Below are 13,580 nucleotides of genomic sequence, written 5' to 3'. Positions count from 1 at the left end.
TTGGCTGGTACAGCATGAAAATCACTCTCCATTGAATTTTCAAGGGCCAACAGGAGTGATCTAGACACTGCAAGAGGTGTGGTGCTTTATTTTCATTCATAGTTGAGGGAGCTGTTCTCTCATGTAGCACATGAATTGTTAACTTCTTGCAAAGAAAGGTTTAAGAACCAATGCTTAACAGACTGAGGGCAACCTTGCTAGACTCCTTTTTGACTGAGTCTAATAGGAAAAAGTTAACTGGGAGGCAGGTAGTTGTATTGGTATAAGCTCCTTTAATGAGATGTCTTTTCTATATCCTTACATATCAGCAATGTTCATTTCAACATCAAGGACTGATCCAGTGGTGTGCCCCCCCATGGATCAGTCCTTGAACAATTGTTTAATCTATATATTAATGATATTACTGATCTTGAATAGGCTGGAAGTGTGGGAAAATGATTGCTGTCAATGCAAAGTTAGTAAGTGTAAAGATATGCACTTTGAGATCCAGTGGCATATTATATTGGTTGAGTTAGCCTTTTATGAATATAACTCATTATAATTGAAGTTGAAATTAATTAAATTTTTGAAATCTAAGGATATAGAAGTTATTTTGCCTCTTTACAAGTCCTTGATACTGCTGTGCTCAGATTTGATCTGGGTTCCTAGGGGATAAAAAAAAAAAAAAAAAGCTATGGAAAGGCTGCAAAGAAGAGATGCAAAGATCTCAGGATTATAGGATGTAGATTCTGAGTATGTGGACTTCAGACACTGGTAAATAGAAAAATGAATGATATGATAGTCTTCATAGTGAAGAATTTATGGAAACAATACACTCGTTAGAATTATTATTTCAGGCGACTCCAGGGAGCCCTTAGACTCATTGAGGGAGGCCCTAAACATGTCCACACAACTATACGACATTCTCACAGTATCTATCATACCTTGCCTTGAACTCACTCACTGTCATAGCACCCACAACAGACTCTGGCAGCTTATTCCACTCATTTACCACTCTAAAAGTAAAGAACCCAGCTCTAACACTCCTGCTAACCACACTCTTGCCCAGCTTCTATAGGTGTCCCTTAGTTCTCCCATCACCAGTCCTGATCTCAAAAATATCCTCTGAATTAATCCTATAGAATCCCTTTAGCAATTTGAATGTCTCAATCATATTTCCCCTTTTCTGCCTATCAACTAGTTTCTGCAACCAGTAAATCTTCAACCTGTTCTCATATGGTTCATTCCATAGACCTGCTATCATAGTCACTTGCCTCTGGATCCTCTCCACCTCCTCCCCATCAAGAAGGAACCAAAGTGACCAAATCTGGGCACAGTAGTTGAGATGAGGTCTTATCAAGGCTTGGTACAGGGGTATAATAACTTGCTTGTCTCTGCTCGTCAAGGTATTTTTCAACAACCAAGTAAGTTGATGAGCTGATTTAGCTACTTTTGCAATGTGCCCCCTAAACTGGATCTCCTTATCCACCAACGCTCCCAAGTCCCTGGCCTCATCAATCTCCTGAAGTACAGTTCCACCAATGTGGTATACTGCTGCTAATCTTTTCACCCCAAAATGCATAACCTTACATTTTGTCACATTAAATTGACATCCATTCTCCTTAGCCCAGAACTCCAATTTATCCAAGTCATCTTGCAAGATTTTGACATCTTCTGCATTCACTATCGCCCTACCCAACTTTGCATCAGCAGTGAACAAATGAACTGTTCCACTTAGATCCTTCCCTATATCGTTAATGAACAGATTAAACAGCAGTGGTCCAAGAACAGAACCCTGCGGCACACCACTAGTCACAGGCCATCTTTTGGACTCTACTCCTGATTAAACTACTCTTTGATATCTCTCCATCAACCACCCACCTATCTTTCTCACCAACCCTATATCCATTCCCATATGTTCTAGTTTACAGATTAGAATTCCATGTGGTATCCTGTCAAACGCCTTTTGACAGGTCCAGCAGTATCACTGTAAACCCATTTCCCTTATCCAGTTCAGCCGTCACCTTGTTATAAAACACACATCACACCAATGTGATGTGTGTGGGATGTATGCATTCCTAAATGAGGCTGGAGTTTGGATTGAAAGTGATAGTGGTGGGAGAATGTGCAGAAAGTTTAAGCAAAGTGAGGAGTTGAAGTATGTGTCAGGTTGTGAGACAGTTATGGTTGAAGAAAGCCAGAATGTGAGTGAAAATAGTGGCTTGATAGGGAATTGTGATGTACAAGATGGCAATGAGAGTCGTGATCAAAGAAAGAGTGAAAGCAACTATACAGAGAGAAAATGGTTTGAATGATAAAAAAGGAATTATTTGTAGCAAGTGAGATTGTGTGCAGTGATACCAAATGTGCAGTGGCAATTAGAGCACCTGCAAAACTTTCCAGAGTAATTCGGCTAATGAAAATAAACAGCATAAGAGTAGGAGAGTTTCTGAAATGAAGGGAAGAGTGTTGTATGGTGACTTATTAAGAGGAGTGATAGATGGGAGTGTAACTAAATCCAACTTACCGGTTGGGAAATTTAAGGATGTAAGTGAGAGTATTAGAGTGCAAAAACAGAGGGTGAAAGAATTAATAATTGTGGTGGTTACGAATGAATTGAAAGGTGATATATTTTATGAGAGAGGACTTGAAAGTATTGTTAAAGGTAGCAAAAGAAAAGAGTGACAGAGTTAGAATGGTGAGTCTGTTGCTGCAGTATGACAGGAGTTTAGGAGGGCCATAATGGCAAATGACATTATGTGCAGGTTATGCAGACGGTGTGGTGTGGAATGTGTTTGATGGGCGAAAGGACTTATACAAGATGGATGGCCTGTATTTGAATGGACTTGGTGTGTGGAGACTGGAAAAAGTGTTGCTGAATGAAGTGAAAATGGATGTGCAGAACCAGGGAAACTAGAACTACCAAGGAGGGGGGTTGGATATGCGGACATCAGTGAGACAGTTGAGTGTAAGAATGCATGTAATGTACCGAGCCAGCACTAAGGACAAAAAATAGGAATGGGACATTTAGAATAACACCTCAACATAGAGGTGGGAAAAAGAGATCACTGCATTTCATGTATACTAATGCTAGGAGTATTAGGAACAAGAAGGAAGAATTTTTGGCGTTGATTGGCTCTTCCTGGCCGCAGGTTACAGGCATTAGTGAAATATGGCTGACGGAAGATGATATAGTTAGTAGGATAGAATGTGTAGGTTATAGGAGGGACAGGATAAAATGGGGGGTATTATTGATGATGGCTGACCTGCAGCCAAGGAGAATTGAAGTTGTATCACAGGATAGTGAAAGGAGCTCATTTGAGGCTATTTGGTGTGAGATTGAGAATGGCAGAATAAAATATACAGTTGGGGGCTGCTATAGTCCAGGTGATGGAATAGATGGTGGAGATAGTATGCATAAACAAATTGAAGTGAGGGGAAGGAGGGTAATTATTATGGGGATTTCAACTGGTAACATTGATTGGAAGGAGGAGAGGACACATGAGGAAGGAAATGGATTTTATTCAATTATTAAGGAATAACTATCTGAGACAGCATGCAATTGAAAATACTAGGGGTGTGAGTGCTTGACCTGGTAATAGCATCTCAGAATTTGACTAATGAAAATTCAAAATTCCACACCTTTGGCCACCTGGGAGGTGGCCAAAGGTGTGGAATTTTTGATTAAGATGGGGTATATGTGGAATTACAGTGCTGGCAAGTATGACAAGCTTAGGAGATTGCTTGGATCAGTGCCATGGGATGTACAACTGCAAGGGCTGGATGTCGATAGAGCATGGGAAGTGGTCGAGGAGCATTTACAGGAGGTTATGGCTGATTGTATACCTAGGGTCCGAATAGTAAAAAAAAGTAGGTGTTAAATGGGTGAATAACACCATTAATCTTGAGCTGCAAAAAAAAGAAACAACTGTGGAGGGAATTTAAAGAAAGGGGTGACCTGCAGGCACACGAATGGCATAAAGCACAGGCCAGAAGGGTAACAAGTGTGGTTAAAAAAAAAGAAAAAAAAAAAAGCAAAAGCAGATTATGAAAGGAAACTAGCTATGCAAGCAAAAGAATCCCAAACAGTTCTTGCAATATGCTGCAAGCAAGAAAAAACTGTACACGGCAAAATGATTTTAAGGAATGACGATGGTAAGGAGATTACTGAATCAGTCGATATAGTGGAATTACTGAGCGTGCACTTTGCAAAAGTATATCATCCAGGTGGTGACATTGAAGAAATGAAGGAACCATTAGTTTATACAGGAATTGTGATGAATGAAGTGGAGGTGAACAGTCTATTACAGAACCTTAATGTGAATACATCTATGGGATTGGATAGTATACCGTCACAGGTCTTGCATGAAGCGGCTAAGGAATTATCAGTGCCCTTGACCATGTTGTTTAATCTGAGTCTCGGGTCTGGTTTAGTCCCGAGATTACCGACCGATCAGGAGTCGTTGTCAAGGTCTTGGAGAAAGTAGTCAAGGGAAAAATACAGGAATGGATTGATGAAAATGAGATACTGTGCAGGGGACAGCATGGCTTTGTGAAGGGTAGATCATGCCTCAGTAACTTGTCTCCCCCTAAAGAATAATTACTTTAAGTACACATTTGATGTTTTGACCTCTATATTGAGGTCATCAAAAAAAAACATGGCTATCTATAGGACATAAGCTACATGACACTAGACAATAGTATTATTATTCAGGCCTCCATGGATTCGAGACTTATCATGCAAGGTTCCTCCTAGGAAACAGTATCATACCACTCCTTAAACTCATTGACCGTTTTCGCTCTCAACACTATCAGTCAATGCATTCCACGGTTCAACCACCCTCAATGCAAAGAAACTACTCCTCTTGCTCAGTTTCCTTACCTAACTTCCAGGGATGGCCCCTTGTTATCACTCCTTCCTGCTGTTTAACCAAGCAAAAGAACCCCACATTGTCAAGCCTGTAACCACCTCTCAACAGTTTAAGTCTCAGTCATATCACCTCTCCTCCTATCTACCAAACTCTGCAGTCCACATTCCCTCAGCCGATCCTCATAACTAACATTGTACAGTCCAGAAACCATCTTTGTCTGCCTCTGTATCCTTTCCATAGTTAATTTATCCACTTCAAATCCTGGGGACCAAATCTGAGAACAATAGTCTAAGTGTGGTCTGATCCAGGATCTTATATAATGGAATGATAACTCTTATCTCTGCAGGTCAGTGTCCTTCTCATTATTGCAGCAATCCTCTGTTACCTTCACCACCTTTGCAATATATCTCCTGAATTTCAGGTTTCTATCAATCAACCCCTAGATCTCTTGTCTTCCCTACTTCCTCCAGTATAGCTCCTCCAATAGAGTATGCAGTGTCCCATCGATGTGTCCCAAACTTCAAGACCTTACATTTTGCTGCATTAAACAGACTCCCCATTCATTTGCCCATCTGTCTAACTTATTCAAATCCTCCTGCAGGGTTATCACATTGTGCACTATTACTAATAATCCTTCCCAGCTTCACATCATCTACAAACAATTAATCATCGATATAAAGGTTAAGCAATATAGGTCCCAGTACTGGTCCCTGTGAGACCCCACTTGTAACCCTCTGCCTCCTTGAAACTGCTCTACTCTACACAGCTCTCTGATACCTATCAGACAGCCAATCCTGAATCCAGTTGACCAACCTGACATCCAAACCCATGTGCTGCAACTTGAATATCAGCTTATGTGGCACACTGTCAGATGCCTTTCATTTAAATCCAAGAAAATGGCAGTATATGCCTTTCCCTTATCTACTGCTCTTTAACTTTATTATAAAAGGCTAGCATCTTACTAAAACAAGAGCACCCCTTAACAAATCCATGTTGATTCTCACAGATAACATTATCCTCATCTGCCTAATACTGTATGGTCCCTAGCTAATTTCTTCAAGATCTTAACTACTGATGGCACACAAACTGGCCTATAATTACACTTCTAATCTACTACCACTGTTATGCAATGGCACTATTTTACCTTCCTTCCATTCCCTGGGCACCTCCTGTAGCCAGACTTTAATTGAAAAGCCAGTTCAAAGATGCTATCAGTTCTTTAGCACATTCTCTCAAAACTCGTGATGAACAGCTTTACTGACATCCAGAATACTCAGTATTTGGAACACTTTCCTCTTGCACCTTTTAACCCTCGAACCTGCCCTATCCCTCTAGTATTAAAATTTACTCCTCCAGGATAAAATACTCCAATAGTGTTCATTGAACAATTCCACTATGTCCTTTGCATCAGTCACTTTATTCCCATTTTATCCCACAATGTCATTCTTCCACAATCATTTCTCCTCCTCCTCTTCTATCATTCCCATAACTCTCTCACTTCTACTCTGATTTGCCTCTTCCATTTGCTTAATCTCATCTTTCACCCTTATCTCATTCCCTAGACATTCCACCTCCTCTTTCAGCTCATCTCTCTCTCTCTGTGCAAGTCAGCCACTCTTATTTGCCATTCATCCTCTCAGTTGAGACAGTCTCTGAAAACTTCAATCATTCAACATTTTCATACTTCTCACTCATTATTTTATTCATATTTCTCTTGCTATTCTCATCCTCTATCATACCACTCATCTTTCTGTGTGGAGAATCTCCTATCTCTGACTCAACAAGGTCAGTTATGGTCATCTCTAACTCACCAAGTTCCTCCCATTGCCTGCATTTTGCACATGTACGTATTTCTCCTTCTCTCACGTGCCTCATACAACTGCCTGTACACATACCTTCCACAAATCCCACATGCTACAAAATCCCGTATTATATCACGCAAGATGGAGTCTTAAATGGGGACTTGGTAATATGCCATTATTTAAAATAGTGTCAAGGAACTATAGCAACTAAATGCTAAATAAGTATAAGGGAGTATAACTATATAAGTAAAACTTAACTATAAGTGTAAAACATATTTAAGTATACTAAATAATGAAAACTTGTTATCTTCTCTTCCACTGCTATGCATCAGATTCTGACCCTGTCTTCTCGGTAACCAAAAACACACAATATAGCGACAATTAACTCCAAAAACAACCACTGAAGGACATTTGTATTACAGAAAAACAATATAGCACAAATTTAGACAAAAGTTGCACTATTTATGGATTAAAAAAGCACTTTTCAGCACAGCTCAAATTCCCTGCTACATTCTCCAGCGACTCTAACGCCCTTCCTATGTCATATTGTCATAAAGTAAGATGAATCTAAATGCTTGTTAATCATTTACCATAAGCTTGACCTCTGGAAACAGTTAAATTTGCAAATTAACTTTTTAATATTAATATACAGATGAGTAAAAAAAAAATTATAACAGAACTACATTAAACAATTCTTAAAATCCTCTTGTATTAGGGTTTTCTTCTGTTTGGGGTTGTTCTGGATGCTATATGGGTTGAAGATGGGTCCTTCAAATTCTTGCAATAATTAATTCATCATTCTTGTTCATATTTGGATGTTGTTAAATGATTAACAAGCATTTAGATTCATCTTACTTTGTGTAGTGTTGTGTCATGTAGTGTAGCTTGTATATTTCTGATGACCTCAATACAGAGGTCGAAACATCAAATGCAAATTTCTTAAGAAATAATTATTCTAACAGGTGTTTTGTTTCCATAAGTTCATTCACTATAAATGCTGACCACTCTGTAACCTTAAAAGATGTGATAGTCTGTATGTGAACTTTTGGAAGGGTGTTATAGAATATCAGTTGTTTTTTATTATATTAGGAAGTGGGAAAAATAAAAGGGGCATTCATTGGCTATAAGTTTGTGTGACTAAAAGGATGAAAGCTAGATTTTTCTTAGAGCTGAGTGAATGGAGCAGTTCGTCTGTTGTAGTCAGTACATCTAGTGTGAATGGGTAGTTTAAGAGAAGGTACCACAGTTGATGTGAATAATATATTGTCTTCATAAGTTTCTCTTCTTTCATAATTTCTTTTAGATCAAATTAATTCCTAGGCCAGTAAATATTTTATGTAAGTGATTATAACAATTATAAAGCCCATATGAATAGATTTTTAGCAAAGCAAATGTAACACAACTTTAACATGCTTTCATTTCTGTTTAAATGAAACTAAATTTTATTTTTCTTTAAGAGTGACAGAACATTTGAAAGAGAGAGAAGGTTGGGTCTTCTTGATGATGTTCTAAATGGAATTAAGGTAAGACTAATTTCTCATAAGTTAGTGTTTAAAATGGCTATTTCCATGCTGCAAGATTCAAAATTCCACTAGGTGTAATATTTTTGTCATTGAATTTCACCTTACACATTGTAACATTTTGTCATGAGTCGCTTAACAGTTTTTTTAATAAAAAAAAAACTGTTTGCCACACTATCATTTCAGGGATAGCTTAATTTTCTACCTCTCTCTCTCTCTCTCTCCTACAAATGACATTTTGTATTAATGTGGTAAATGTATAAAATACTGGCCATCGCCCAGTTAAACAAGCTCCCCCCCGTTGTTTCCTTCAGGGAACCAGGGCAAACAGCAAAGCCAGCTACCGAAACAAATCGTGAAACATGCCCAGCTCAACATCACCAGAGTTAAAGATCAGTACTATCAACATAAGAAGCCTGAATGGTAAAGAAATGGAGCTAGCTCAGGAATTGGATAAGTACCAAATCGACATAATAGGAATGACTGAAACAAATAAAAAAAACACTGATCTTTCTGAACAAAAAGCTCTTCAGGGCTTATAACAGTAAGAGAACTCGAAGTGGATAGTAAAAAGAAAATGGAGTAACACTATCGTATAAATTTAAAAGAGATGCATAACATTACATGGAGTGTGTAATGTTTTGAGAAATTAAATTCTGGCAGACTGAGCAATCTTATTGAGGTTTTCCATGTCAGCTATTATCATTCTCTGGTTACTGTTAAGATTTTCTCTAGAATGGAGAACTACTACAGCTTCCTTGAAACTTCTGCTATGGAAGTCTTATAGATAAGGCATAGAGCTGCTATACCAATCAATGGTATGGTTTGTAATTGCAAAATTGATGGGCTGGACCTGAATTGTCTGTTCTGTTATTAACATCTATATATTCTTTTTTCCGATTTCGAGGCATCCTGACATCTGTCGTATAGTTTAGGCCACAAGCACGTGGTATGTTGTACACTCCATGCTTGAAGAAAGCATTAATGTCTTTTGGTGATCTTAAAACGTAATGGATAGTCTTGACTGGTTTGAAATAACTGTTCTTAAAAGGCTTAGCAAGTTTTACTATCTTTTTCGACACTGTACCTGCATAAGGAATAACTATGGATCTGTATTGATTGATGGTAGATTGTTGTGGGGAATGCTATGAATAATCTTGATTTAAATTCCTTGGATAGCCATTTTTATTAATGTCTCTGATATGAGTAAGTTCATAGAATTCTTTTTCTTCTGAGATGTTGGCAGCTCTGTTTTTGAGCATATGTATTATGCTGAGCTTCTGGGAAATATGGCGAGTTGATTCGAAATGAAGGTAGTGTCCTGTGTGTGTTGGTTTGCAGTAGACTGTTAACTTTATGTCCATCTGCTAGTTTCTTGATTAGGGTATGCAAAAATGTAGATGATTATCTTTTCCAGTTCCAAAGTGAATTGTATTTTTTGATGAAAAGAATTGGTTAATTTTTTGGACTTAACCAAAATTAACCAATTCTTTCCAATTGGTTAATTTTGGTTAAGTCCAAAAGAGCTGTTTTTGTGTCCCTCCAAATTATGAAGACATCTACATACCTCCACCATACTAAAGGCTTTGGGTCTAATTTTGAAAGGATGTAAGTTTCTAGCTTTTCCATGAACAATCTGCACAGGGTGGTGAAAGGGAACTGCCCATAGTTAAGATATTTAGTTGTTCATATATTGTCATTCCATTTAAAATAATTTAGATTTAAAGCAATGATGAAAAAGGTGAGCCATATCTTCAGGGAAGAGATTGTATAGGATACTGACTTCTTGTACTAGGATGTTGATAAATAAAGATACCAATCCAAGCTAGTAAGAATGTCCATCTTTAAGATAGATGTTTTTCAATAAAGTGCTTTGAATTCTTAATGTAAGTGTCAGATTTTCTGATATGTCCTTTTAGGAGGCTGGAGAGGTGTTTGGACAATAAATACGTAGAATTTTTTCCATCAACGATTGGGCATTGCAGAACTCCACTTTTGTGGACTTACAGAGTGCCACACAATTGTGGCATCAATAGTGACTGCAGATTCCATTGTAAGTCTGTGGTCCAACTAGTTTATGTTCCATAAGTTATTAGTGTCCTTGTGGTTTTTCCATGTTGGGTCTGACTCTAATATGTGATACGTTAATGAACCTAATAGTAATTCTGAAATCTTGGCTATGTAGTTCATGGTGTTTAAAATGAGTATGGTATTACCTTTGTCTCCTTTTTTAATAAAAAAAAAACTAATCAAAAAAAAAAATAGAACCAAAGCCTTTAATGTGGTGAAGGTATGTGGATGATGTCTTCATAATTTGGAGGGACACAAAAACAGCTCTTTTGACTTTTTAACCCTTTCATGACCATGGGACATGTGTCCCATTATTTGTCCAATTTATTTGTAACCCTTTACATCCATTGGGACACATGTGTCCCATGAAATTCTATAAACCTATGATTTTTTTCCTACATAATATTTTATGTTAAATAGATACCTAATAAAGTCATTTTAATACCTAAAAACTTTGTATTAAGTTCTTCTGGTCCTAAAAGGGTTAACAAATTCTTTCTATCAAAAAATACAATTCACTTTGGAACTGGAAAAAGATAATCAACTACCATTTCTGGATACCATAATCAAGAAACTAGAAGATGGACATATCAAGCTGACAGTCCAACACACTGGATGCTACCGTCATTTCAAATCAACTCGCCCAGAGGCTCAGCATAATACGTATGCTCAAAAATAGAGCCACCAACATCTCAGAAGGAAAAAACTATGATGAACTTACTCATATATCAGAGACATTAATAAAAAAAATGGCTATCCAAGGAATTTAAATCAATGAGATTCTTCATAGCAACCCTCCACAACAACAATCTACCACTCAATTCAGATCATCCATAGTTATTTCTTATGCAGGTGCAGTGTCAAAAAAATTGGCAAAACTTCTTAAGCCTTTTAACATCAGTTGTGTTCAAACTGGTCAAGACTGTCCAAGTTTTAAGATCACCAAAAGACATTAATGTTTTCTTCAAGCATGCTGGAGTGTACAACATACCATGTGCTTATGGTCTAAACTATATAGGACAGACATAGAACCCTCAATCCGGGGTGGGGGAACATAGATGTTAATAACAATGGAACAGACAATTCAGGTAGGCCATCATTTTGAGATTACCAACCATACCATTGATTGGGATAGCAGCTCCATTCCTTATCTAGAAGAACTCTGTTGTAGACATTTCAAGGAAGCTAGTCTTCCGTTCTAGAGAAAATCTTAACAGAAACCAGGATATGATAATAGCTGACATATGGAAAATCTTAAGATCAGTCAGTCTGCCAGAATTTAATTTCTCTCAAAACTACAGAGCATGCTCACACAACAGTGACTAATACAACATGCTCCATGTGTATAATGTTACATGTCTGTTTATAATTTTAAATTTATGACAGTTACTCCATTTTCTTTTTACTATCTACTTGGAGTTTTCTCTTACTGTTATAAGCCCTAAAGAAGCTCAACAGCTCCATTGGCAAAACTTGTTGGTGTTGTATGTTTATAAATCACTGGTCAATTAAAAATCAATATATTTCATTTGACGTGTTCAAACCACTTAACTTACGGATCTGAGAGCTGGGTTTGAAATAAAACACTTGATTTAGACTAGAGACCATAGATATGAGTCCTGAGAAAGGTTATTTGTGTGAAGAGATGGCATCAATGGCAGTATTATATTAAAAGTGAGGATATTAGGAAAGAACTTGACATCGTTAGCTTTCAGGAATATGTTAGCAGAGCTAATCTAAGGTGGTATGGCCCATTAAACAAAAGCAAAACAAGTGTTCTCTGCCAGGTTGGCAGGAAAAAGTCCCAGATGAAGACCAAGATATAGGTTGATTGATACAGTAAAAAGTGCCTTAGAAGATAGAAATATAAGATCTGATAATGGAGTCTTATCTTATCAATCTTAGCTTGACAGATAAGAATGATTTGGAGGAAAATGGTTGATAGGAAGTTAGTAACAATGTAAATTTTTTATGTAGTACTATCATATCCTGTACTCTCCTTGAGAGTACATGTCAGGATATTTTCATAAGCACTATTATGAAAATTCATAATACTTCATGATATACACACCAAGAGGTGTGTGTTGGGGGGAATTATTGAACTTAATGTTTTGCTTGTTTTTCTACTCGACATCTTCAGAATACGAAAACTGTTGTGATAAGCACATGATATTCAACTAGGTCATTGTAGAAACAATTTAAATTGTAATGGCAAAAAAAAGTGAAGTTAGACTATTTTGTCTCAGAATGACTGTCTACCAGATCTTTAGCAAATTAATGTAGCTATTATAATTACGGCTATTTTGTCTGCTTCAGTTTAGGAGTGCCCCTGTTTAAATGTCATTGGCTATTTACTCTAGGATTCTTAGGGCATTGTAGATATAAATTTACTAAAAAGTATATGTAGCATAAGGAAGAGAAATTTACACATACCTTTTTCTGGGTGTTGCGGCTTTTCTTCTTTCTGCGATGTCCAAAAACTACCGACTGTGTGGAGGGGGGTAGGCAATTTGGGAGAATTAAATCAAAAAAACCCCAGGTTTTTTCAGTTATATATTACGGTTGACGGGGTGTGGTCCGTTTAGACTATTTTTGGTCATCTGAACACATTGGGAAAGTGGATGCTATGTCAGGTCGAGTAGGTGCTTGTGTTTTTGAAGTGTTTGTTATCGCCTATTGGTCGGTGTTGTGACCTGAAGCTTCTAAACCTCGGAGATTATGTAGGGCCTGTGTACGTTGATAGAGTTCGCATCACATTTTATGGCTATTGTTTCAGATATTCTAAGCATTGTTACATTGTCTTGTCTGTCTACTATGATGGCCTTGTCGATCTACGGGGTATGTTTTTGTTCAAGCGTGTGAACAGTTATTTCCGTTTTTCCTGTGCTTTGTATTAGATTTTTCTTTTTGATGTTACGTTTTTTAGTGTTTAAATGTTCAGGAATAGGGATGTTACAATCACGGAAGTATTCTTGTAGTCTTGCCCATAAAGACCTGATGGTGGAACCTGTGTAGGTGATATCAGTCTTTTTGGCAGGGAAATTTATAGACTACGTTGTGATGTTCAAATATTACTTTTTGTGTGTGAGGTTTGGTGGGTTTTAGATTTGCCAGTTTTTGGTTTGTGGTGAATACCAGTTTGTAGTCAGTATGTTTTGAAGATGTATTTATAGGCTTTGTATGTGTTTTGGGTGTATGGTAGTTTGATAATTTTTTGTGTTGGGAAGTTCGTTTTGATACTTGGGTTGTTTGGGCAGTTTTTTGCCATCCTGTTTGCATAGTTAATCAGTTGTGTAGGATAGTTGCGATTTATGAAGATCTGTGTTAGTTTTTTTATT

The 13,580-nt window shown here is 37.4% G+C and overlaps 1 protein-coding gene across 3 annotated transcripts in view; it reads left to right on the top strand.

The window, feature by feature from the left end:
- LOC150099944 (multidrug resistance-associated protein 1-like) overlaps positions 1-13,580 on the top strand; it is a 491,400-nt gene that overhangs the window by 180,400 nt on the left and 297,420 nt on the right. For all 3 annotated transcript variants that reach the window (XM_090403119.1, XM_090403117.1, XM_090403118.1), the window contains one exon: positions 8,110-8,175. In XM_090403119.1, the coding sequence (XP_090259245.1) occupies positions 8,110-8,175 (66 nt within the window). The remainder of the gene's footprint in view (positions 1-8,109; positions 8,176-13,580) is intronic.

This window comes from Typopeltis vanoorti, chromosome 13 (genome assembly GCF_054136105.1).
Source record: "Typopeltis vanoorti isolate ZY-2024b chromosome 13, IOZ_Tvanoo_1.0, whole genome shotgun sequence".
Lineage (NCBI taxonomy): Eukaryota > Metazoa > Arthropoda > Arachnida > Uropygi > Thelyphonidae > Typopeltis > Typopeltis vanoorti.
Note: the sequence above shows the minus strand (reverse complement) of the source record. Positions and strands in the feature narration are given on the sequence as shown.